Genomic DNA, 26,516 nt, shown 5'->3' with positions numbered 1-26,516 from the left:
CTTGGAAGCCGGAGAGCCCTGTGGCCCTGAGGGCAGGCCTCTGCCCTTCAGGTCACGGTTCCGAAAGATGATTCGGAGGAACACTGGAGAAATTCAGCCGCCAGACATTAGACGTCAAACCGTATTAGATTTGTCATCGAGGCTGATTTTAAGAGCGGTTCTGTGCTCAGTTGTCTTTTGGTGCAAAGTCGTTTGCAAAAAGCTTCAGGGAAAGTAGACCTCGGTGTGAATGAGGGCGGGTACAACGTGTCTCGGGGCCTGAGGGTTGAGTTACCTGGGGGGCATCGGCCCACTGTGGGCGCCAACCAATCCTTTTCCTTCCTCTAGAAAAGCTTTCGCTTGGTACGCTCATTGACTTGGACATTTTTAGCTGCACAGGCCACAGCTTCTTTTATTAAATGGAAATAAATGCATTGTGGTTGACATGCGTCCACAAATTCAATTTCTTCTTGGTGGCAGGGAAGGCGGGTTCCAAATATCGTTGGCAGGAAGGGATTAGGTCTAAGCATGTCACAGACGCACGGTCTCCTGTACTTGAGGACAGGCTCGCATTTCACTTTGGTGTCCTAATTCCCAAACGTGTCAGAAGCGTCCCGTGAATGGCAGGGATGGGTGTGGGCAGGTGGGCACAGAGTCACAAGCGCGAGGTGGGACGTCGGCTCTGTCTCCGACGAGCCAGTGACCCGGGCAGATGATTTTTACCCTCTGAAGCTCAGTTTCCTCGCGGGGAAGGCTGAGATCCACCCAGGGCAGAATGAGATCATCCGTGGCAAGTTGTGGAATCGCTCTGTGGTTTCAGATAAATGCCTTGCGACCCAAGGCTGCCGCTGCGAGCAAGTGCTGAGCCTGCAGGGATCTCAGCATGCCCGGTCTGGGGCGGTCAGGGACAACGCGGAGGCACTGAGACGTGAGGTCCACTGGGCGGGGAAGAGGTCGAGTGGCCTGGACGTGGGCGTGGGCCGCGTGGTGGTCCTGCCGCTCGGTCTGGGTCACCCAGGGGGTTGGGAAAAGCCAGCACAGGCAGGAGGAGCCGAGGTCGCTGGCACAAGGCTCAGATGGAAGACGTGACGTCATCCCTGGGGCAAGGGGGGGGCCTCTAAGACGGCCCCGTCCTTGACATGCGGTGGTCCTGTGATTCGGGCGTGGCCGCCACGGGGCAGGGGCTCCACGTGTTTGTGGCATGAAAAGTGGGCAGAAGTGAGGATAATTGCATTTGCACGGTCCTCGGAAGCCCCTGGTTTTGATGGCCATCCGCACAGCGTGTCGCGAAGTGAGCAGAGAGTAGATGTGGGATCAGTGCAGTGAAGTGCTCTCTTCCTGCCCTGCCCAAGGCCGTCTGGGGTCGGGAGAAACAGCGATAGCAGGTCTAGGAGTCGGAGCGAGGACCGCCGGAGCCGTGTGCTCTCGATTCCGGCCCTGCGTCGCTAATCGGTACAAAGTGTGGCTCCCTGAACGGGGAGTGTTGAGGACTCCCAGACCCGCACAAGCACATGCCAGGTTAAGTCAGAACAGAAGCACGGGTCCCCTCGAGTGTGTATTACCCTCCCCTGGGTGCCGGCTGCCACAGTTTAGACATGTGAAGATAGCGTATCACCTCTTATCGTCAGGGCCATTTCTGGGCTCTTCCCTTCACAGAGAAATGCAAACGCGTTTGAAGGTTGACTCAACGGCAACGTTAGCAAGTTTCGAGATGGGACGTGACCACCTGGCATCACAGCACCTGCGGGCATCGTCCTGGATCGGTGCCGTAGAATTTTCCTCCGGCCCTGCGGGTGCGGTGGGAGAAGCCCGAGACAGGAAGCTGGTTCAGAGTGGTGCAGCGTGTCCCCCGACCCCGGTCTGACTTCGGTTCGTGAGCTTTCCGCAGCACACGGGGGACCCCAGACGCAATCGGTGGAAGCCACGAGGTTGTGGGCAGGAAGCTTCTCTTGAAGATTCACTTTGCTGAACTCGCCGGAGAACCCATAGGGATGCCACTGAGGACGTTTCAGATAGTCAAGTGACAGGATGCATGTTTTTCAGATACCTTTTCCTACCCACAGCGTCTGGCTGGAGAACAGCGACGGCACGTAGCGTGACGGGGACGGCTGCCGATTTTGGTTGTTGGAGACCGCGTGCCAAACGTTCCACAGAATCCGTTCAGAACCCCGGGGTTACAGCAGCGAGAGAGTCACCCGCGGCCACGTCACTGGGCAGGGCTCAGGATTTAGACCTCGGTCTGCCCGATGTCAAACCTGCGGTCTTGGCCTCAGCACTAGAATACCTGTGTCAGAGCTGAGGTGGACGGAGAGGCGCCTTTTTCGCTGTGTTCCACTAGGCGCCACGCTCTGTTGCGTATTTGTAATCAGATTTATGCTGTAAAACACATGCCCGGCCCTCAGTGGACCCGTGGAGGCTGGTTGACTGGTTGGTCTTTAAGAGGAAACATTGGCATTCGTGTGGCAAAGGGTCAGAGGCCCAGAGATAGAAGTCTGAAGCCCTTTCTGCACGTTTCCAGGGGAGGCATTGCTCCCGTCCCCACCCCCATCCCCACCCCCAGTACAGTGGGGGCGGAGATAATCCCTAAGGATCTTCCCGAGCCCTGCGATTCTGTGACTCCGGGAGATCACAGTCTACAGGGATCACCAGCAGAGCGCCTGGAGGGTTTTGTAACACCCGCGCCAAGGTCTGAACGGTGGCGGAGGCCAGGCCGTTTCGCCTCAGAGCCGCACCTGCGTGTTGACCACTCCTGGTCTCCGTTCCCGTTGTCCCCCAGCGCTGCCTTGCCTCTGCGTTTTCTTCTTCGAGTGGGGGGGATGAACTTCCACACAAAGGACCAAAGTGGAGCTCGGATTGAGAATTCCTTCGCCCCTCGGTTTGGGGGGTTAGGGGTCACCAAGATCGAGGCATACAGCCTGTGTCATGCTTCGGAGATGGCCAGATAGCCCAGTGAGAAGTGGCGCTTTGTTCATTGTGGGTGCAGGTGGCCCCGTGGCCAGGTGCCAGCACTACTGCAAATTCCCAGACGCCGCACCGCAGGACGAATTCTCAGGGAGTTTGACCAAGATGTGTCGCGTGCCCGCGCCCCCCTGGCTTCCCTGCTGGGCTCAGCCCTGCTCCCGCCCACCCCAGCCGTGGGCATCTACAAGTACCCTGCGGGATGGGATTTTAGAAGCGTGGATCTGGACAGCGTCCTGGAGACGAATTCCCTTTCCAGGTCACCGTATGTGGTTACAAGCTTTCCAGAGTGATTTCTTGTCCCGTCTCTTCAAGTATCCTGAGATCCTGTCTCCCCGCCTCCTACCTGCGCTCATGGGATGCCCTTCTCTCTGCCCCGTCTGCATCTGTCAGCCTATCCATCTGTCAAGGCTCTTCTCAAATGTCACCTACTTCAGGGGACCTCATTTGGCTGTCCTCTCTCCTGTTACGTGTGCCCCCTCCTAGCTTCCCAGGGCGTGTGTCCCTCTTTCCGCTCTTATCTTGTATTCTAAGTATTTGTTTATTTCTCTAATCTGTGTTTTACCTATTTTTATCCTGGTCACTCACACTGCCTTTCACGTTGCCTTGGGTAAACGGGGTGTTGTGGAAACATTTGGTGAGCTCACAATGAAAAGAAACATACAACCCAATCTTCTAATTTCCAAAGAACCAAACAGAAAATGATGTCGGACCCCAGGGAACTTGATAGGTGTCTGGTCTCCCAGCCCAAAATTATTTTCACTTACACGACGTTTCTTCCATCCGTCCCTCCCCCGAAGGGGTTTGATGGACTGAAGTTGGTTCCCCCCCTTGGAACGACCCGACATGTTGGTGTAGACACTGCCCGGGCAGGACTGCACGGGGGATGGAGCTCAGCACCGTCCGCCTCCCTCCTCACTCGTAGGTACCCACCGAGATGTCACTCGCCGCAGTGCCCTTCTACCAGAAGCGACACAAACACTTTGACCAGTCGTACCGCAATGTTCAGACGAGGTACCTTCTGGACGAATATGCTGCCAAAAAGTAAGTTGAAATTCAGCGGTTAGACTGGGAGGGGTTGGGTCGTGGGGTCTGGCGTCCGGTCCCCTGCAACCTGGACGGGAGCGTCGGGAGGGTCAGAGATGGCAGGCCGCCTGACGCCCGCGCCCAGCACCCCAGGGGAGAGCTGGCTCTCCTGGCTGCACCGGAAGCTCCAGGTTGCGCACCTGGGGTCCCGGTAGATGCCGGCGGGTCCCGGCAGATCCTGGCAGATCCTGGCAGGTGCTGGTAGACTGGCTCTGAGCCCCTAGTGTAGATGATGAACGCAGAGACTTTTTCGTAAGTGCTCCTCGACTTTGCTCTTCTCTACACACCTTCCAGAGCTAGGGTCCAGAAAGTCTAGGGCGCCTGGGGGGCTCAGTTGGCTGAGCGTCTGATTCTTTTTTTTTTCTTTTTTATTTTTTTCAATGTTTATTTTTTTGAGAGAGAGAGAGAGAGAGAGAGAGAGAGAGACGAAGCGTGAGTGGGGAGGGGCAGAGAGAGGGAGACACAGAATCCGAAGCAGGCTCCAGGCTCCGAGCCGTCGGCACAGAGCCCGACGCGGGGCTGGAACCGGTGAACCGCGAGAGGCCGCTTAACCACTGAGCCACCGCCCCAGGTGCCCCGAGTGACTCTTGATCTCGGCTCAGGTCATGATCTCACAGGCCGTGAGTTTGAGCCCCGCGTCAGGCTCTGGGCTGACAGCGCGTATCCTGCTCGGGATTCTCTGTCTCCCTCTCTCTGCCCCTCCCCGGCTCCCTCTCTTGCCCTCAAATAAAACCAAACAACAACAACAACAACAACAACAACAAAACCAGTCAGCACAAGGGCGGCGGGAAGGGCCACGGGAAGAGCGTCAGAGGGAGGAAAAGCTCATGGGGGCAGAGTGAAGATCACGTGGAGGCCGACACCCGTAATTTTGCCGCAATAATACGCATAGCAAAACCGTACACGTATCCGCTGCCTAGTAGGCTGGCGTCGAGCCGCAGATCCGGTGGTTTCTGAAGCCGGCGTCCTCGGGGACCCGCAGCACGTGCCTGTGTGCCGAGTCCGGGATTGGCCTGGGCCGGTCAGACGGCTGTGCCGAAGGACGGACAGACGCCGCGGGTGTGCCGGCCCGGCCCGGGGGCTCGTGCGTGTCGCCGACACCCTATATTTAGACGCGCCCGCGGCCCCGTGTCCTTTGCCATCCTTGTGACACACAGCCAAGCGTTCGCAGCGCTCCCGGCAGCCTCCGGGAGCCTCAGATCCCCGGAGATATATATAATCGTGGCGCTGGGCCAAGAGCGCCGTGGAAGGCGCTGGCTGGCACGGATGGAAAATGGCAAGGGGGAGAGGCCGACTCACGCGCGCACGCGCCCCTCCGGGCACAGGCAAGTGCAGACGGGGGCGGAGTTCCGTGTGCGTGCACGCATGCGCATGTGTTAGCTGTTAGCGTGCACGCACCCGTTCGTGTGTCTGCGCGCGTGTGCGTGCTCCACGCCGGTGTGCCGCCGCTGGGAAAGGTGGCGTGTCTGCGATGATAACTTTGTGTACTGTTTTTAATTTTAGTTTTTATTATTTTTTAGCATTGTTTAAACACTTTTTTAAAATGTTTATTTTTGAGAGAGAGACAGAGCACGAGTGGGGGAAGGAGCAGAGAGAGAGAGGGAGACAGAGAATCCGAAGCAGGTTCCAGGCTCCGAGCTGTCAGCACAGAGCCCGACAGGAAGCTCGAACCCACGAACCGTGAGATCGTGACCTGAGCCGAAGTCGGACACTACACTGACTGAGCCACCCAGACGCCCCTACCATTGTTTTTAAACATTTACTTATTTTTGAGAGAGGTGAGAGAGAAAGAGAGAGAGAGAGCATGAGTGGGGGAGGAGCAGAGAGAAGGGAAGACCGAGGACCCAAAGCAGGCTCGGTGCTGACACACAGAGCCCCACGTGGGGCTTGATTTCAGGAACCGTGTGACATCGTGACCTGAGCCGAAGTCGGACGCTTAACCAACTGAGCCACCCAAGTACCCCTGCTTTTAGCATGAAAACATTTAAATTCAAGTTAGCTAACCTACAGCACAGTCCCGGCTTCCGGAGTAGAACCCAGTGCTCATCTCTTACGTATGACACCCAGTGCCCGTCCGCCAGCCCCCTCCTTAGTGCCGGTCACCCGTCTGGCCCATCCCCCCCACCTCCCTCCGGCAGCCCTCACTTGCTGTCTGTATTGCCGAGCCTCTTACGGTCTGCTCCCTCTCTGTTGTACCTCATTTTCCTTCGCGCGCCCTGCGTGCAATCTGTCACGTTTCCCCGTGTACTTCTCTGACGCCTCTGATTTCTCCGCGCTCACCCAGGCGTACCTCCACGCAGTCGTCCGCCCAGAGGAAGTCGTCTTCCCAGAGGGCTTCCGGCCAGACGGCGCTGGGGACAACGTGCAGTATCTGTGCGAAGAGGGTGAGCACCGAGCTGGAGGAGGAGGAGCAGGACAAGAAGAGAAGGTAACCCCCGCCTCCCCCAGACTGCCTGCAAAGGCCGCGCAGGCCCGCGGAGTCACCGGGCCTCGGGAGGGAGGGCCTGAAGGCCAGAGCGGGGGACAGTGACTGGGCGGCAGCCAGACGCACACCCGAGAGAGCCTGGAAGGTCACGCTTGCTTCTTTTTTATTCTTTTTTGTTTTTAAAGACATTTTTAAATGTTTATTTTTGGGGGGCAGGGAGGGGCAGAGAGAGAGGGAGACCCAGAATCCGAAGCAGGCTCCAGGCTCCGAGCTGTCAGCACAGAGCCCGACGTGGGGCTCGAACCCACGAACTGTGAGACCATGACCTGAGCTGAAGTCGGATGCTTAACCGACTGAGCCACCCCGGTGCCCCGGTGGTGCTTGCTTCTAACAAAAGCATAAGCTCCCGCTGCCTGCTTATTCATCGGTGACATCACCTCAGTGGACCCTAAGAGGATAACTGTTGCAGAAGGGAACGTCGCAGACGGGGCCGCGTGCCATGTGTGCGTTGCCACTGGCATCCTGTATCAGGTCCCGGTCGCCGTCCCACGTGGCACTCGCTAGCTTTCCACGCACAGTGGCATTCTCACATTAAAGCCCTAAGACCTGGCGGTTTGAAGGTCATGTGGAACCCCCACCGACAGCCTCCTGAGCTGCTCAAGCGGGGCAGTGAGGTCGCCGACTCCAGGAAGGCGATCTTCCTGAGACGCGCCGGCATTCCCAGGGGTGTCCGTGGGGAAACCGTCGTGAGGGGCCCGTAGACGGCCGTGCCGTGCATGTCAGGGGACTCAGCTCATGGGGAAAATGTCACGGGCGTGACATGGATTAATAGGGACGTCAGTCTTAAAATTATTTCCGGATCAGAGAGGCAGGTGGTGATCTTAGAAGAACAAAATAGTTGGGTGGGTCATGAGTGCTTTATTTCATTCCTGCTGCTTCCCCCCTCACCTCTCCTTCCTACTTCTAGAAAATTTTCTCGATATCTCTAACACATTGAAAACCTAAAAGAAGAATGAGATTTTGGTAAACAGGTTTCATTTTTGATGAATTTCACGATGGAAGGATCTGTGTAATAAAAATGTACAGCTGAAGAGATTAGCTCTCATTTTTAATCTTTGAATGATCTTTTAAATGCCTTATGGGAATTTTGACACATGAATTTCATTATAAAGTGAGGATTTCTTTTGTAAGAGAATCACTTCAAAACGTGTACGTTAGAGGAGTGCCTGGGGGGCTCCGTCGGTTAAGCGTCTGACTTTTGGTCTGATTCAGGTCATGATTTCACGGTTCTTGAGTTCAGGCCCCGCGTCGGGCTCTGTGCTGACAGCTCGGAGCCTGGAGCCTGCTTCAGATTCTGTGTCGCCTTCTCTCTCTGCCCCTCCCCCACTCGCTCTGTTTCTCTCTCAAAAATAAACATTTAAAAAATTTAAAACGTGTACGTTATAAAACTCTGGATTTTCTGGTATTGGATTATTTAAAAAGTGGTTCTACCCATAGTTAGGGTTCAGGTGCGGGGAGTGAGAGGACTAGAGCTTTATAAGTTTATGAGCCATTCCTTGTGTCCTTGAACATGCCACAAGAACTCTCCACTCCTCAGTTTGTGAGGGAGTGAAATGGGGGGAAGGTCGACTTCTGTTGATCTGAGAGGTCAGGGATTCACGTGGTTTTGGCGATAATGACTTTGGTGACCTTCTGGCTGTGGGAAATCTTTCTGGGATACACGAGGCTACTCGCCCGAAAGTAGGAAGCTGACTCATGGCAGGTATGTGGGTTATAACCCGTGTCTCCCCAGCTCATTTTGTTCCTCACCTCCTACGGCAGAAACTAGTTTAACGCGTGGGACAGATTGATTGGTGCTGGAAAGATGAACCCGTGGGTGCGTCCGTTGGAATTACCACTCTATCTTCACGTAAAATAGGAACCCAAGACTCGTCGGGAGCTCTGCACATCTCAGCGTGTCCTCCTGGGGGATACGTGGATTAGAAGTAGCCCTTTCATGCCCCTGCTTCTGTGCTAGTGAAAGACGGGCCTCCGTGCATCACACAGGCTGTCTGTGGGCTTGCAGAAGAGGGCCAGAGGCCCGGACACCTCATCACAGAGCAGCGGAGATGCTCCCTCAGTGGTTGGGGGGAGGGAGAGGGAGTAGGAGAGGGAAGAGGAGAGAGGGAGGGAGAGGGAGAGAGAAGAAAGAAGGGGAGGGAGGGAGGGAGGGAGAAGGACAGAAGAGAGGGAGAGAGAGGGAGAAGGGGCAGGAGAGGCGGGCCGGGAGCGGGCCGGGCCCTGTTGGGCTCACAAAGATGGCACCCGGGCCAGATCAGCCGCACCTCGTTCTCTGCTCCCACAGATGAAAGGAGCTTCATTGTTTGCATCCTCTCTATTTTCCTGGAACACAGGTTTGCTTCCTGTCTGTAGCTGTGGATTCAGGAGGCTTTAACCCAGTCCTAAATTCATTCAGAACAGCAGTCTCCCCAGGAGAACAGACGGTTTTTATAGGATTCTGCGCAGGAGGCATCTCACGTCGTCTGTGTGGGCGCCTCAGCGTGGGGTGTCAGACCCCTAGGCCGCCAGATGCTGACTTTCTCCCTTTTTCAATGTTTATTTATTTTGAGAGAGAGACAGTGTGACTGGGGGAGGGGGAGGGGAGAGAATCCCAAGCAGGCTCCACGCTGTCAGCACAGAGCCCGACATGGGGCTTGAACTCACAGGCTGGGAGATCAGAACCTGAGCCGAGAAAGAGCCAGGCGCTTAACCAACTCAACCCCCAGGTGCCCCCTCCCTTTTTAAAAAATGTTTATTTATTATTTTTGAGAGAGAGAGAGAGAGAGAGGGAGAAAGAGCACGAGCATGAGCGGGGGAGGGGCAGAGGTAGGGAGACACAGAATCCGAAGCAGGCTCCAGGCTCCAAGCTGTCACCACAGAGCCTGATGCAGGGCTCGAACTCATGAACTGCGAGATCATGACCTGAGCCAAAGTCGGATGCTCAACCAACTGAGCCCCTGGGCGCCCCAGTTATATTTCAATTTTAACGTTTTATGTGTTTATAAAAAATAATGCATTTTTGTTTCAATCCCTGAATTTTCTTTTTTTTTACATTTTTTTCAATTTTTTATTTATTTTTGCGAGACAGAGAGAGAGAGAGACAGAGAGAGACACGGAACGTGAGCGGGGGAGGGGCAGAGAGAGAGGGAGACACAGAATCGGAAGCAGGCTCCAGGCTCCGAGCCGTCAGCACAGAGCCCGACGCGGGGCTCGAACTCACGGACCGCGAGATCGCGACCTGAGCCGAAGTCAGACGCTCAGCCGACTGAGCCCCCCAGGCGCCCCCCGCATGGTCTCATTCACGCCTCCTACACCTGCCCTCGTCACAGCTCTGTGTGGTGCAGGCTCACCAGCGCACAGAGGTCTCGAAGGAGATAAACACAGGCAGACGTGCCCTTTTCGGTGTGTCCTGAGAATAACGTCACCTCTCCCGCAGGTACCAGTCCCTGGTGGCTTCGTATGGAGAAGCCAAGCGGCAGCGTTTCCTCCGGGAGCTGGCGGAGATGGAGGAGAACGTGCACCTGGCTCGCTCACAGGCGCAGCACCAGCTGGACAGATACGCCATTCAGCAGATGGTAGGGGCCGCCTGCGTCTCCGGGAGCGGCGCGGGCCTCGTCCTGGGTGCTCCCGATGCGTTCGCGCGGCCTGTTGGCAGGGCAGGGGCGCTGACGCGTCCTTGTCCCCGGGACAGGTGGAGGACAAGCTCTCCGGGGAAAGGCACTCGTACGAGGAGCGGATGCGCAGGGCCCCCGAGATCCTGGTGCGCCTGCGGTCCCACACCGTGTGGGAGAGGATGTCCGTGAAGCTGTGTTTCACCGTGCAAGGCTTTCCCACCCCCGTGGTGCAGTGGTGAGTGCCGTTCCCGGCCCGGGGAGGGCTGTCCTGTTCTCGCCCTCTCTTTTTAATGATGGTTTTTTAACGTTTATTTATTTTTGAGAGAGAGAGAGGGAGAGAGAGAAACCTAGACATGGGGCTCAATCAGACGAACGGTGACATCATGGCCTGAGCCGAAATCAAGAGTCAGACTCTTACCCACAGAGCCGCCCCGGCGCCTGCACTTTCTTGCAGGGATCTGGAAACGGCTGCCTGAGCCGTGCAGTGGGAGATCCACGCGAAGGAAGCACGTGGCACACGGCCCGTCCCGCTGACCACCTTGTGCGAGACTCCGGGAAAGGCCTTTATAAAAACTCGCAGGGCGTCCATTATAGATACCATGGCAACGTTTTTCACGTCGGTGCAACAGACTCCGCCGAGTTTTCAGAGGGTTTTTATTTCAGAGAGAGTTCCCTCGGGTGGCCTGTGTTTACACGAGTGGCTCTGCTTTTAACTTGGGAAGGCTCCCCGCTGTGGTCGACCGGACCTTAGGAGCCAAGACAAGTCTCCAGGCCCCATATGTGCTTGTCTGTTTCCTCACTTGCTGGAAGTGATAACATTCCCGAAGTTTGTAGCTTGCTGCAAAAACTGTAAGCATTTTACTCACACCCTGGATTGGGGCGCTCAGCCCAGATCAGAAAAAAGGAGCCCATGTGCCAGGCGGGCAGGGGAGGCTGCGACCCCAGCCTCTGGGTCTCAGGGAGACGAGGTCCTGCTGTCCTGCATGGGGCAAGGAGGCCAGCTTCCTCGAGTCAGGGTCCAGTGTGGTTTGATCCTCTGGAACTCTCTGGAGAGGCTGGCCCGGAACCCAGCTAACGCTGGCAACAATTCGTTCTCATGGAAGGATTTTTCCTGGATTCCTGACGGAGTCCAAGGAGCCCTGCGGCCCTCGCTGTCATCGGTTGAGGATCGCCCAGATGGGCTGAATCCTGCAAGAGCTGCTCTCCCCTAAACAGACAGGCAGACACGGGCCCTAGATCGCCCCCCCGGCCACTCCGCCGTGCCCACGGGCCCTGCGTGAAGCTCGCGCAGGCAGGGAGTAGCGTCCCGAGGGGCCATAAAGAAGGCTGGGACAAAATGCAAAGTCCACTCTGCCTTTGCACTAAAATCGGCGTTTCCCTCGTTTAGGTATAAAGACGGCAGTTTGATCTGCCAAGCAGGAGAGCCGGGGAAGTACAGAATCGAGAGCAAGTATGGCGTGCACACCCTGGAGATCAACAGGTAAGGTCTTGGTGGGCCTGGCCACGTGCCCTGGGACACCTGCCCCAAATAGTCAGCGCTGCTCATGCGGGAGAGAAACCGAATTTAAAACCAGGAGGTCGGGTTGCACCCCGTCCCTGTGGGTTCCACGTGCTCTCGGTGGTATTTCCGAGTTAATCTGTGGTAGAAGCTTCCCTTGTTATCCTCGGTGTCGGGCCGCAGGGAGGCAAACCCAGTGGTTTTGTCCGGGCCCCTGCTCTGGGAACAGGGCAAGTGGTTTAAGGACAGATGGACACGCTCAGGTGTAAAGGTTATGGTGGGTGCAGAGGGTTCCTCCACACCTGTCCGGCCGCGGGGCTGCGTCTCGTACAGGTTTGAGGAGTAGTCCCTCAACCCAGGCTCCTCAAGGAAATACAACTTTTATATTTTTTTCTCAGAAATTGAAAAAAATGTAGGATACAGCTAAGTGAAAGAAAAAAATCGTATTTCCCACAGCTGGCATCCGTATTTTGCTGGATGGATAGCCTGTCATTTTCCTTACACAACACATACACAGGCATGCACGCACACACTACATCCACGTTGACGTACGTGATCTAAACAGGTGGTGAGTGTGTGCGTGTAGGACGTCATATCAAGTCCTTTCCAGGAAAAGATGAGGGATCCTAATATAAAGGCAAGAAATCAGTAAGACGTTAGAATATATAACTCTGCTGGGTTCACTGTGACCACCCTGTGGAGCCACCATGTCCCACCATGTCATAATTAGGTTCAGTTTACTTAGAGGTAAGGGAATCCCCAGTGAAATAGCTCCAATGAAATAATTCCCAAGACGACTCGTGGAAGTCACGAGTCAGTACAATGTCACCTTTACCTGGCTCCGTCTTCCAGACGCGCTTCTTCCGCCGAGGGGATTCTCTCCTGTTTTGTTGAAAAGCCTTCGTACCTGGGTTCCGTTAAAGAGAAGGTGATTCTGAGGGCGCTCCGTCTGGCGACCAGGGGGTGGGGCCCAGGCCCCTGCCCCAGAAGGGCAGTGGGGTGTGCTCCTCGGAGCGGGCGGGGGCGCGGAGGGAGACCGCCACGAGGAAGCGTCCGGGGGCGGGGGTCCTTCCAGACCTACCGGCGGGTCTCGTGCCGAAGGCCGGCCAGGCGATGGGACTCGCCTGGGGGGCGGTGAGGAGCCCGGTCCGACACAGAGCTGGGGGCTCCCTGAGCTGATGTGGCGGGCTTCCCGAGCATGAGGACGAGGCCCAAGGTTGAGGTTCGGCGGAGGCTGACCCAGGTTGATCCGGGCGGGAGTCTTTGCCGGCTCCCCTCCACCCAGCGGGAAGTCGGTCTCGCCTCCTTTCTGCGCTTTCCTTCGTCGCCCTCGCTGTTTCATCCTCTGCCTCCTGCCCGTTTTCTCCCTCCCTGTTTCCCACTCTGACGTTGGGGTAGAGCCCAGGCGTGAGCCCCCCGGGCACCGGCCACCCAGCACTCAGGACCGCACCGCACGGGGGGCCGGCTGGCTGTCAGCCCCAGGCTGCCTGTCCGCCCCCCCCCCCCCCCCAACACGCGAGGCCGGCTTCCTCGTCAGTCACGCGCGGCCCGGTATGTGCCTCTGGAGGCCCGGAAGGTTCCCCGTCACCAGAACTGTCACTGCACCTACAGATTACTTAGAACAGGTGTTAGAAGACGGTAATGAACGTGGAAGCACCTGACAAGTCGTTACCCTGTTTTGCCAGGTAAATATGAGGCTCTTTCAGGAAGCTGGAGGTTCTGGCCTCATGGGCCTACTGGTGCTGTTTATTGACAGCCTACTGTGTACCAGGCACTGGTCCACATGCTTGGGATACAGGACCAAAACTGAGGTCCTCATCTCTGAGGTCTTACGTGCTGGCATAAGGACGTGAACCGTAAGCGTAATAAAATAGTGAATTATAGAGTAAATCAGGAGGCTGTGGTACTGGGCGTGGGGAATGGGGGTCTCTTGGTGTGGGGGTGGGCTAGGTTGTGGGGTTAAGTGGGGTGGCCAGGCCAGCCCTCCCTGAGAAGACATCTTCTGAACAAGGCTTACAGGAGATGGTGAATGGGATAGATGGGGAGTTGGGCCACGAGGGTGCCGGCCCGAGGCGGCAGCTGCAGCAGAGGCTCCGAGAGGTTGTGTCCCAGCCCCTCGGGCTGGTCTGGGCTGTGGCCAGCGAGGGACAGGAGGTCAGAGATAGGGCCGGGACCGTGAGGGCCACACGGACGCCGTGGGCCGTGGCAAGGACTTTGAGGGGGGCGGTGGAAGATCTGACCCGTGTCTTGAAAGGGTCTAAAGCCTGGCTCTGAACGGAAGGCAGGGCTGAGTGCTGGTGGCCATGCCGTGGCTGGCGAGAAGGGCGTGGGCTCTACACGGGTTCTGGAGAGAGAACGACAGGAAGTGTGACAGATTGGAGGCGGGGTGCTCGTGGAAAGGGGGGCCGCTGAGATGAGCAGGCAGAAGGGGGGCGGGTCTAGGTGCAAGCACGCACAGAGGGTCAGGGTCTCCTCGCCTGGGGCATTGGAATGCCCTGGCCCCTTGCTGCAATTTTCTCTCCTCTGGTTTCCACGATTCACGAAACTTTAGTGGACAGAGAGCCACGCTGTGTAGAAGGAGAACGCCCGCCCTCATTTGGGGGGTGCGTTTGTGCTCGGGGACATCTCTTCTCTGGCCCGGGGTGCGTCGTGGCCGGTGAGGGTTACGAGGCTCAGGCTGACGATCCAGCCGGCTCCCCTCCAGCCGCGGGGTAAGGACAGTTTTAAGAGGAAAAACCACTTTCTACTCTCAAGTATGAAACTTTGAAATTTTTAAAAAATGCTTATTTACTTTTTGAAAGAGAGAGAGAGAGAGAAAGGGCAGACAGAGGAGAGAATCCCAAGCAGGCTCTGTGCTGTCAGCACAGAACCCCACGCAGGGCTTGATCCCACGAACCGTGAGATCATGACCTGGGCCGAAATCAAGAGTTGGACGCTCCCCCGACTGAGCCGCCCAGAGGCCCCAAAACGTTTAAATTTGTACAGGCTTTGGACCAAACAGACTGATAAATCCTCGAAGGGCTCCGGATGCCGTCATCCGCAGTTCATGAACCCAGATAGGCCTGGGTCGGGACCCTCTGGGCAGAGGCAGCGTGAACCTTCTTCAGACACAGAGTGGAGGTGGGGGGGCCCCCGCAGCTGCCGCTGGGCTCAGCTGTTCATTCCAAAGTGCTGACCTGCCATCATTTGATCTGTGGCCGTTCCGAGTGGTGGGGAATGTGCTGGCCACGTCTGTTGGGAGGGCAGGGGCGGGAGGGGCGGGGGTTGCGAGCTCTTCCTTCGTGGCCGCAGGAGTGACGTTCACCTCCAGGAATACTCCTTGGCGGCCGTGTGAGTTCTTAAAGTGCCGGAAGGGAAGCTTCTGACCCTTTGGTGCTGCTCGAATTCGACACTATTTTATACGCTCGTAAGATTTTCTCTGGGGACTCATCGTGCGCGTCCTGTTTCTTCAGGGAATTTTAATGCTGCTCTCATAGTGTAATGAGAGCGTTTAGAGGGATCTGGCTCCCGTTTGCTTTGTAGCACCCCCCCCCCCATGCCTGCTGAGCTCAGCACGGCTGACCTCCTCTTGCACTTTCTTTAGACTTCCATATGCAAACTCTGATTCGAGTCAAATGGTGACTCCCGCGTAAGGACATTGGGCCAGAGTAGCCAGGGCAGGCCACAGACCACTGAAACATTCGTCCGTCCTCTTTAAACTAGATACAATATCATGAGTCCTTTGCGAGGCAGTTCAGATCAAGACTTTGAGACACAGAAGTGCCCCCGGGAAGTTTGTACAGACGGGGACCAAAGGAACCCCCCCTCTGTCTGTTCCGGCAACCTGTCCCAACAGAAAATAAAACCGTTTGCCTCTTAATCACTCGCTTGCAGTTTCCCACCGCGTGAAGGACAGGCCGGAAGCAGGCTCTGCCCCGGGGGGTGGGGGTGGCGGAGGATGGGGAGGGGATTGCCCAATGCCACCTCCCGGTGCGGCCTCCTGGGGGAGGAGAGAGAGAACGTGGGAAGGCTGGACAGAATTTTGAGTTGGGTACAGTCTGCTCAAAATCTGCGTGCCCGGCCCGTCCACCCTCTGCTTCCACGCTGCTGCAGTGCCCCAGACACCGTCCTTCCCGCAGCCCGCACGCAGCAGCAGCACGGGGCAGCGTGTGTGAGCAGGACCCCCAGACACCCAGGGACGCTTCCTTACAGCCTCTCGATGTCCCGGCGTTTTTTATGCAACATAAAACGTTTGCAAAGGGGAAACGCGAAAGCAACGAGATACAAGTAAACGTAAGACCAAGTGTCGACTTATCCACGGCCAGCACCCGTGCGGGACGCCCCCCCCGGACGGTTGCAGTAAATCGGGGCGTCTGGATACTTGGGCGTATGGACTTCCTCGCACCCCGGACGAGCGCCGTGGACCCTGTTCTGGATAAATGCACACGAGCACATGCACAATCAGTCTATGTGTCACCGAGGAAGGTTCCAGCTCCTAAGTACCGGCTTCCTCCTCCCCAGCCCCATCCCTGCCGCTAAGTACTAAGTGATAATTGGTCCCTTGACAACCTGTCAGTGCTAATGTGTCAGGGAGCTCCCCTCCGTCTCTTATTCTCGGCTGAGACACGAGCTCGAGCTCGGAATCTTGTAGAAGTTGCTGCCTGGCTGGGTCCTGCCCTGCAGGACTCACCCTGCCCCTTCCTTCCCTTCTCCGAGTTGTTTCCAGGGACTCTGTCACAAGGCGCATTCCCTTCCCCTGTCCCTTCTGGCCGTTCCACCCACAGAGAAACGAAAGAGCAATTAATTGCAGTTCTCAAAACGCTTAGAAGTCTGTTTTGCTTTGTTGGAACGTGGAGGCAGAGGAGAGAGCCCGAGTCATGGAGCCAGCAGGGAAGCATCTTCGAACTTGGGTCCGGGAGCTCTGCTAATACGTTTTAATGAATAACGCACGAGCGAGGGACGGTCCTACAAACTACAAATGTTTTCAGATACGTCGTTTTATTTGATTGTCAGAGTCACCTGAGTGAAGGGCAGGTGCACGGTAGACGTACTTGAGAAGTTTAAGGCGGGTGCTATCTATCCGTTACAAAGTCAGCGGATGAACTCGTCAGGCAGGTGGAGCGAAGGCGAGGATCTGACGTGACCCGTCTGCCAGCTCCTAATATCCCAGCACCGCTTGCCGAGTGCCTGTGGTTGCTGCACTTTTTAAAGAATCTTTCTTTTTAAACTTTATTTACTTTGATGGAGAGAGAGAGAGAGAGAGAGAGAGAGAGCGCGTGCATGTGCGTGATGGAGTGGGGCAGGGGCAGAGAGAGGGAGAGAGAATCCCAAGCAGGCTACACGCTGTCAGCACAGAGCCCTACTCGGGCTCGATCCCACGAGCCGTGAGATCGTGACCTGAGCTGAAGTCGGACACTTAACCATCTGAGCCACCCAGGCACCCCTGCCGTACTTTGAAAAACTGCTAAAATATACATTGAAGACAAAATGGGAAGATTTGGTTTGTAAACCACGGGGCGCAGCCTGAGGACCACCGGTACGAAGTCCAGGAGGCCAAGGAGACAGGAAAGAGATTCACGATGCCCAACTGGACAGCGCTAAGTGGCCTCCCCATCCGTGCTCCCTGAGGACCCGTGTTCCTGTGGCGGCCGGTCTCCCCGCTCTGCACGTGGCGCAGGGTCGGGACACCCTGACCCGGCGGTTCTCACAGACCCCCGTGCTTCTCTCCGTGTGGCCTCGGCTGTGCCGTGCTGTTGCCGGTGGGGGTGCGGCCTCCAGGGGCAGGTGTGGGGCTGTTCCCAGACGCAGGATACCCTCCTGTCTGCAGAATGCATTTATGAAAACGAAATGGCTTGGGGCGCCGGGGTGGCTCGGTTGGTTAAGCATCCCACTCTCAGTTTCGGCGCGGGTCATGACCTTGTGGTTCGTGAGTTTGAGCCCCGTGTTGGGGCTCAATTTCCTGCCTATATCCGTGGTCTCTGTGACATTTTCTGTATTCTGCTGGGAAGCTTCAACTTTTTCCAGATCAGTTTTGGGGGGGGGGTGCGGAGGGGCTCCAGCCTGGAGAAGCTGGGGTCTGGTGGTTCCTGGGTCACGGTTCTTTCTGGAGGTGGGTGTCCATCGTCCCTATGGCCCTGGGGGTGGCTGCCTGGGCTGGGTCCAGTTCGACACCTTCAAAACACCCCCAAGTGGGTGCTTCGTATCTGTTATTTTGGGGCTTGGGAAATACTCTCCCGTCCACATGGGAACCCCGGGTGTGGAGTGAGGTGGAGTTAGTTTTCCCTGTGGTGGAGGTCGGGGGGCCTTCCCATTGGCAAAATAAAGCCACGAATCCTATAGAGGAAGAAAAATTGAGCCAGAGGGGAACATAGACTTCCCCTTGAGAATGCAGTCGAGGAGATGGAGAAGCATCTGTACTACTGTTTTCCTCGAGGACAGGGAAGCCATAGTCTGGGATCAGACCTTGCCGTGTCTATAATTAACAGCTCGTTCCACAGACAGAGCTGGCATTGTTCTTAAACAAACCACTCACGAACAAAGGATCTGGGTCACACGCGTGTCTTTCGAGGAACCTTGCGCTCAGATTAGGGTCACCGGCCCCTGCAGAACAGTCCCACAGTGCATTCAGGGCGTGACCTTGCTTTCTCTCCTCCAAGGGCGAACTTTGACGACACAGCAACGTACTCCGCGGTGGCCACAAACGGGTACGGACAGGTGTCGACCAACGCTGCCGTGGTCGTGAGAAGTGAGTTGTCCTCCCGGGGTGCGGGCACGCCTTGGCGCCTCCCGTCCCCCGTGCCCTTCAGCGGCTTGTCTTGCAGGGTTCCACGGAGACGAGGAGCCGTTCCGTTCGGTGGGACTCCCTATCGGATGTAAGTCCGCTGTTTTCCTTTTTGTGCAGAAAAACGCGTGGCGACACAGCACAGAGTTAAAAAGTCGTTTTCTGAGGGTCGAATCGTTTCTGAAAGCCGTGTGTTTGCTGGCACTGCTAGTATGCTGACAGGCTGTCCCCACGTAACTCTGTGGCGAGGTAGAATTCTGAGACGCTGGTGAAACTGACGGACCTCACACCTTTGGATTGGGGACAACACGGAATCCAGATCTTTGACCTGAATGCGTGCTGTTGCCACAGGGCCCATTTATAGCAAACAGCCACCGTCGAGCAGGGTGACGGCGTGTGGCAGATGACGTTCAGAAGCTGGCTCGGGGCCCTGCCTTTAAATGGTGGACGCTCCCTTCCCGCTGTGTGTGATGCCCGTAGCCCCTGTGACTTCGGACCCGGCTCTTTCGCTTACCTGTTGGGAAGGTTCTCCCTCTCTGCACTGTGGACACGTGTCTGATGCTGTCAGCTCCTCTGCGGGGCTTGGGGACTGGAGGCCACCGGCGGGCCCCCTGTTTCCAAGGCGACCGAGGTGGGCCCCTGATGAGGCAAGTCGAGTGTCTTCCTGAGTCCCAGGGCTGGTGTCAAGCCAGAAGGCCAGGAAGCTGGGGTGGCCCGAGTCGGGTGAGGGTGGAGAAGGGAGCCGTGTCCGTAGCATCTCCAGGACCAGGACTTGGCAGGCTGACTCAGTGACTTACCGTGGCTTTTTCACGGGATGGGAGTGAGGTTTGGGGTTGACCTGACCCTCCAAAAGAATAATCGTGTGATTCCGCAGCAGCTTTCATTTTACCCTGACGGGAGGTGGAGATGTTACAGGTCAAGTGTCGGTGAAGACCTGACTTCGGGTCGGGTGCCCGAGGGGAAAGCCTTTCTGGCAGCCGCTGGACACTTGTGTGTGGTCGGCCCTTGGCCATTTCTGGGTCAGGTATTGGATTGGCTCGTGCCCTTCCCTCGGGGGTTGTCGAAGACCATTAGCAAGCGAGCAGGACAAGTTCAGAGCCGACAGGTGGAGAGGCAGGGAGGCCCGAGAACGTGTGTGTTGGGGAGACGTCTGACGGTGTCCCCTGGGTTCCAGGGACCATGTGGAGCCCGCTGGGAGGATGGCCCTGAGGCACCGGTGGAGCCAGAAGGGACCTTGGGGGCTGTTCCCTGGTCCCGTCCCCCGGGGTTCCTCTGTTGGTTAAAATTGTGTCTGCTCGAGTAAAACCTCTGCGGTATCTATGACATACTGATATGCACGGACCGTGACATAATAGACGCTGTGCAGTTGGTCACCACCCGTGTTCAGCAGATGTGAATATTTTCCCACTTTTTTCAGTTATTTTTAAAAAACTGGAGTCCAGTTGGCAGAACACAAAGCTAAGCATTTTCAAATGGACACTTCGGTGACCCTCGGGTGTTTTTAGGGAACAAAACTATCAGGAGTTGAGGAATCTCCACAATCCTTCCCTCCTTCCCCTCACCCGTCTTCCTCCAAGAAGAAACCATCACCTTGAAGCTCCCAGCTCCTTAAAAACATCTTCCCTGCAGGCATGTGTTTCTCAGTCACAGGTGGTTTTTATTTCGAAAATTTACTGTGCACTTTCTTTCTAAAATACTGCCCCCTCCACTAAACAGTGTATTTTTGAGATTCAGTCTCGGTGCCTCTGGATCTGGTTAATCCATTTTGTCTGCAGCATAAACGGCATTCAGTTGATGAATGTGCCACAGTTCATTCTGACGACGAGAGAGCCCCCCATGTGGGGTCGATGCAGGATTCAAACCCTTTACTCTTACCTGTGGTTCAGACTCCGGGTTGCCTCCTGTCCCGCCTGTTTCTGTCCCCTCTGTCACAGAGGGTCCGCTCCTCTCCAGGACGGGTCTTCTGGTTCTCTGGGAGTGGGTTAGTGAGCTCAGCTGCCAGGACACGACCACACGCTGGGGGCCTCAACCTCACGCGTCTACTCACGGATCTCAGAAGTCAGAGATCACTGTGTCGGCCCAGCGGCTGCGGCCCCCTTCCAGCTGTGCGGACGGCGCCTTCTCACCGCGTCCGCACACGGAGGAGAGAGAGCCCGAGCGTCTGCCTGTCCTGATAAGGACGCTAGTCCCATCACGGAGCCCACCCTCATGGCCTGATCTAGAACTCCTCCCCTTCCCAAGACCCCACCTCCTCATACCTTCTCTCTGGGGCTTAGGGCTTTGACACGTGACTTTGGGGGACACCAGTCTATCCCATCACGCACCTCTCTCGAGGACGGGATGTGTGATGGTGGATTGGGGGACTTTCGCGGTCATGGCCTGCTGTGCACCTGCTGGGCTGGGAATGGCTGCGCCTGCCGCCGTAACGCTGTCCCGCTCTCTCTGCGCAGTGCCCCCTTCGTCCGTGATCCCATACATGCACTTTGACGTCCAGTTTCTGGAGAAATTTGGAGTCACCTTCAGGAGGGAAGGCGAGACTGTCACTCTCAAGTGCACGCTGCTGGTGACGCCGGAGCTGAAGAGGGTGCAGCCGCGTGCCGAGTGGTACCGGGATGGTGAGTGTGATGTGGGGACAACCCCCCGACCGGGGACACCCCTGGGCGTTCGTGTCCCCGCCGTGGTCGCTGCAGACAGCACGGCAAGCAGGGAGACTGGGGAGAGCCGGGAGCCTGCCACGGACCCTGACCTGCACCCCGGCGTGTGAGAGGTTAACGGGGGTGCCCGAATTTAGAGGAGGCACAGGAGATCTTTATAGCTGCCTAAGAAGGGTCTTTCTGGGGTTAAGAAGAAGCGAGGTGTCTGTGTCTTCATGTTCCTCCTTGGCTAAAACAACCCCCGCCATTTATTGTGTGTTGGACTGTGTGTTGAATGTGACACCCTTCTTCCACGCGGACCCGAGACGGGGATGGGGTTGTGGCTCCCTGCGACAGGTGGGCGCTGCGACAAGGGGCTTGTTCAAGGTGCTTCCTGCGCAGCAGGACTGGGGCAGACGCCGCGCTCCTTCCCAGCGTGCACGGCTGTCCTGCGCGGTGCAGGGACGGTGCGAGAGGGTTTTCCTTCATCGTGTCTGCCCTGGGGCTCCTAACAGAAACCGGTTTTCTGTGCAGCCAGTGCGACTGGCCTGCTTATCTCTTCTTGGGCCCTAACACGGTGCAAAATATGACAGGGACGTAGGCCAGCCTGCCCACAAGGTATTTATAATCCGGCTGCAGGAAAATAGAAATATAAAGCCGTGTCTTTTTAAAGTGTAAGAAATGTCCCAGAACGTGACGCTTTGCCAAATACATGGCAAGGACCACGTGTCCAGTCTGAGCGGAGCCGAGGGAGGGAGGGGGACACTCTGTGGTGACAGACGGGATTTAATTTACCCTCTGTAGTTCTAATTTAAGACAGGAGGTCTAACTTGAGTTCCAAGATTCTAATTTACTTCTTCTGTGGAGAATGACATAGGTTTGAGGAAAGTTTTCATTATGTCCCCGGAGGATAGTGATGTCAGCTTTGGAGGGTTTCCTAGTGACGGGGAAGCGCCTGGCATCCGAGTGACGCGGCACTTTCCTGGCCTTGACCTGTGTGCGGAGAACTTGTGCTCGGAGCCAGTGCCTGGCCTGTCCCCGTGGCGAGCTGGGGCCTTGTGGCATTAGGGGGCTTAGCTGTGCCAGACGCCCCGCGTGCACAGTCACGGTAAGATCTTCACGGGCTTTAGTACTCAAGAGGGAACCGGTAGAGACTTATCAGTGGCTTCTTTGTAGACATTAAAGTGCAAGGAGATTTTGGGATTTTTTTTTACCCTTTAAAATTAATGAGCTGTGGGGCGCCTGGGTGGCGCAGTCGGTTAAGCGTCCGACTTCAGCTCAGGTCACGATCTCGCAGTCCGTGAGTTCGAGCCCCGCGTCAGGCTCTGGGCGGATGGCTCGGAGCCTGGAGCCTGTTTCCGATTCTGTGTCTCCCTCTCTCTCTGCCCCTCCCCCGTTCATGCTCTGTCTCTCTCTGTCCCAAAAATAAATAAAGACGTTGAAAAAAAAAATAAAAAAATAAATAAAAAAAAATAAAATTAATGAGCCGTGAGGCTCCAGGTGGCTGGTAAACCCCAAGGTGATGTCAGCCCGAGGAATGCTATCCTCCGTGAGGCACGGCAGGTGCACCGTGCAAACGGGACGTGTGGAATTGGGGACACAAGTTAAGATGGATTAGAACTCTAATCTAACAGGAGGAGGGAGAACCAAGTTTACTCATATTAAAACCCGAGACCCACCCTTGGGTGTGATTTGCACTTGAGGCCGATTTGGCAAGTCCTGAGATGCTTATGGAGCCCGTGGTGGCGTGGGCCTCTGGTCGGGGGACTGGCTCCTGGCTAGACATGCCACTCCAGCTGATGGGCCCTGGTCTTAAATACATGTGACTGCAAGCAAGTCACATACGTACGTGCTGTGCATTCCCTATGGCGCGTGAGGGACTTTGTGGGGACAGACAGGTCCTCGAGAGCACGAGCCACGACAGCATCCTGCCGGGAATAGCCTGGTGTCTTAGTCCATCCCGGCTGCGCTGACAGAAATACCACGGCCGGGCGGCTTACACGGTGGACGGACCTCCCACACTTCTGGAGGCTGGAGGTCTAAGACCCGGGCGCCCGCAAGGCCCCCCGCACTGGCTTGCGGCCTGGGGAGCCTTCCCCCTCCACTCCAATGACTTGATCATCCTATCTCACTCACTTCTTTCTGGAGTGTTACATTTTAACGTTGTATTTTGTATTAAATCACGTTATATTTTTATATCATATTTATATTTATATTGTACTTACTGTGTATCAGGTTCTGTGCTAGTTCCTCTGGATAAGAGAGAAAAAGTGATAAAATATTTTAAACTTTTCTATTTTTATGATACTTAAAACTTTTAAAAAATATTTTTTATTTTTATTTGAGAAAGAGTGTGAAGGGGAGAGGGGCAGAGAGTAGGGGAGAGAGAGAGAGAATCCCAGCAGGCTCCATGCTGTCGGGACAGAGTGCTGCTGAGTGGGGCTTCGCCTCTTGGGCTCCAGGAAGGGAAAGTCCTACTGTGTGCAGCAGGGTACTTTGTCGGGCAATGCACTCCTGAGCCTGCCAGTCAAGCCTGAGACAAGCCTGTTTTTAAAATGGAAAATACACAAGTAACTTTTTTCTTATACAAATGTCGTGTCTGTTTTTTGCAAAAAAAACCCCTAAATTGTAATTTTTCTCACCCTAAAATTACTCTTTTTTAGAAATTTTTTTCTTTTTAATGTTTATTTTTGAGAGAGGGAGAGAGAGAGAGCGCACAGAAGCAGGGGAGGGGCAGAGAGAGGGAGACACAGAATCGGAAGCAGGCTCCAGGCTCTGAGCTGTCAGCACAGAGCCCGACGCGGGGCTCGAACTCACGAACCATGAGATCATGACCTGAGCTGAAGTCAGACGCCCAACCCACTGAGCCACCCGGGTGCCCCATCCCCAAAATTACTCTTACCACTTGGCTGTAGAATATATCTTGTATGTGTACATACATGTTAAAACAGGGAAGATACATTCACTTACAACTCTCCTTTTCTTCATTTCGCAAAAGGCCACACCGTGTCTCCGTAACAGTAGTTGTTTGATGTCATTGGCTCTGGGGCACCGTATCCCATTGTAGGATGGTCCGTATTTGTCCTCGGTCTCAGGGCTTGAGCTGGTCTTTATTTTTCCCATTAGGAACAATTCTGTTTTTTTTTTTAGAGCTTATTTATTTTGAGAGGGAGGGAGGGAGCGAGCAGGGGAGGGGCAGAGAGAGAAGGAGAGAGAGAGACTCCCAAGCAGGCTCTGTGTTGCCAGCATGGAGCCCGATGTGGGGCTTGAACCCACGAACGGTGAGATCGTGCCCTGAGCCAAAGTCAAGAGTCAGATGCTTAACTGACGGAGCCCGCCAGGTGCCCGGGGACAGTTCTTGAATGAAATTGTCACCCCCTGGGACACGTTCTTGGAACTTGTGCTTGTGCCCCAAACGGTGTGCCTGTCCTCAGACTCACCCCGTGTGGCTGTTCTCCCCCGGGAGGCGGGTGGCGGGGTCTCTCTGCCCTTCCCAAGCGTGGATGTAGCCAAATTAGGAGGCGGACGAGGATCGCTCGTCCGGTGTTTCCTTGATTTCCAGAGTGGGTGTTCTTCGCCGCTTTGTGGTTTCATCTGCTCTTTTTCCGCAGCCGCCTTTTTCGCTTCACGGCCTCTGAAGGATGGTTTGTCGGTGCTTGTACTTTCTTTGCTGAGGCGCATGGGCGGGGTCTTTCCCAGGCCAGCTTTCCGCCCAGGAGAGTGTTACCTGCGAGGAAGCCGTGGCCGTGGTTAGACCGCGGGGGTTAGACCACGTGGTTAGGTGCGGGTGGGGCGGGGCAGGCAGACAGCAGTCACGCGGCCGGGAGCTCTGAGCCCAGGTCGACCCGCCGTCCCCGCGGAGACGCGCCGGGTGTCTGCGCACCCCGAGTGCGGGCCTCGGTCCTGTCCTGAGGATGCCCCCGTCCTCCCGACGGGCCGCTGTGTGTGCTCCTGGCGTGTCACACGCCCTCGGGTCGTTGTGAGGCTGAGGCTCCCTTCCTCTGTGTCCCGCCGCCCGGCCAGGACACGTTGTGCATTTTCATCGTCCGATCTCCTTGACGGTTTCTGAGGCGATCCCGTGTTGCACGCTCTTTCAGATGTGCTAGTGAAGGAGTCCAAGTGGACCAAGATGTTCTTCGGCGAAGGCCAGGCCTCCCTGTCGTTCAGCCACCTGAACAAGGACGACGAGGGTCTGTACACCTTGAGGATTGTGTCCAGAGGGGGCATCAGCGAGCACAGCGCCTTCCTGTTTGTCTGCGGTACGTGGAGCCTCCAGGGGCGAGGGGGGCACAGTCAGGGCGTGAGCGCGGGAGGCTGGGACCTCACAGGGGCTAGGCCGGAGCAGGTGCGTGTGTGGGGTCACTCACTCTGCTCCTCGGAGCCTCCTGACGTGACGCGAGCGTTCCCTGTCCTGCGTGTCAGCTCCTGTCCTGACAACGAGTCCCTGACTACACTTGGGAACAGATCAGAGTCTCCATTTTTGTCTCTCCGTTGATAAATCGATAGAATCTATGAGACGGCTTTCCAGCATGAATACGCCTGCGTTTCTAATTCTCGAGAGCGTTGTAGAGCTGAGGGGGCCCCGGAGTAGGGGGCTCCAGGGGGGGCGCCCCTCATCGCCTCTGGGCGCACTCGCGAGGACAGGCCGGGAGGGGAGGGCTGCTGTTGTCACCACTGCCTCCAGCGAGTGTGTGGGTAGGACGCCCGCGTGGCATTGGCACCTGCAAAGGGCTTGACATCCAGCAGTCTGCGGGCTGTCCCCTTTCTTCCTCACGTGGTCCCGCCGGGGGCTTCCTGACTCCCAGTTCATGGAATTGAGGACAAAGTCATGGCATACCAGCCACGGGGTCACACGTTCTGTACATGATCTATGAATCCCTATCACACGCGGGCACGGAGGTGTGTGTATGTGTATGTGCACGTTTATACGTGGACGTGTCATATGCGTACACATCGTATATCTATCCTGTACAAAACGGACACGTGGACACATGAAATGGACAAAATTATGTATATCATACGTATGCAGTGTATGTATGTGTCTGTGTATGTGTGCACACAGGTGTGCATGTGCACGTCCACACACACACACACACACCCCCACAAGTATGTGTATATACCCTACAATTCTTAGGCGCATTTTGTTAGCAAGGGCTGTTACTCTCAGTTTCCCAAATGCAAATGTGGAGGCTCAGAGGCCTGGGGGACTTCTCCAGGCTGGAGGGGCAGGGGGTCAGGTGTCTGGACCCTCAGCTGGAGCCTTCCCTTGGACACTCAACAGCCCCCGGGCTTTTCTCTTCACCTGGCAGAGCCCTTTTCCCTGTATCTACTCCCAGACCCCTGTGGCCTCCAGCTTGGAGGCCCTCCTCCGCAGGGCCCAGCTGAGCCCCGCCGAAGATCCCAGAACACTTCCGCTCTAGTTGTCCGGTGCTGCTGTCCTGAGCCCCTCCATTCGGACGGGCTGCCCAGCCTGACCTGCACTCGGTGTTCCGGGCACCTTTGTGCCTGCCGCCAGCTCTGGTTA

General features: G+C 56.2%; 1 protein-coding gene across 1 annotated transcript in view; it reads left to right on the top strand.

Annotated features, from left to right (window-relative positions):
* The window catches only part of MYOM2 (myomesin 2), a 74,691-nt gene that overhangs the window by 1,089 nt on the left and 47,086 nt on the right, over positions 1–26,516 (top strand). Inside the window, exons 2-10 of the mRNA XM_047092079.1 lie at positions 3,863–3,981; positions 6,308–6,451; positions 9,924–10,062; positions 10,179–10,336; positions 11,489–11,581; positions 18,235–18,323; positions 18,400–18,450; positions 20,810–20,974; positions 25,090–25,251. Coding sequence (XP_046948035.1) covers positions 3,863–3,981; positions 6,308–6,451; positions 9,924–10,062; positions 10,179–10,336; positions 11,489–11,581; positions 18,235–18,323; positions 18,400–18,450; positions 20,810–20,974; positions 25,090–25,251 — 1,120 coding nt within the window. The remainder of the gene's footprint in view (positions 1–3,862; positions 3,982–6,307; positions 6,452–9,923; positions 10,063–10,178; positions 10,337–11,488; positions 11,582–18,234; positions 18,324–18,399; positions 18,451–20,809; positions 20,975–25,089; positions 25,252–26,516) is intronic.

Source organism: Lynx rufus, unplaced genomic scaffold (assembly GCF_022079265.1).
Source record: "Lynx rufus isolate CCGP_SWC_20201006 ecotype Redwood Valley unplaced genomic scaffold, mLynRuf1.p SCAF_3, whole genome shotgun sequence".
NCBI lineage: Eukaryota > Metazoa > Chordata > Mammalia > Carnivora > Felidae > Lynx > Lynx rufus.
The sequence above is the reverse complement of the archived record's forward strand: the minus strand, read 5'-3'. Positions and strand labels throughout refer to the sequence as shown.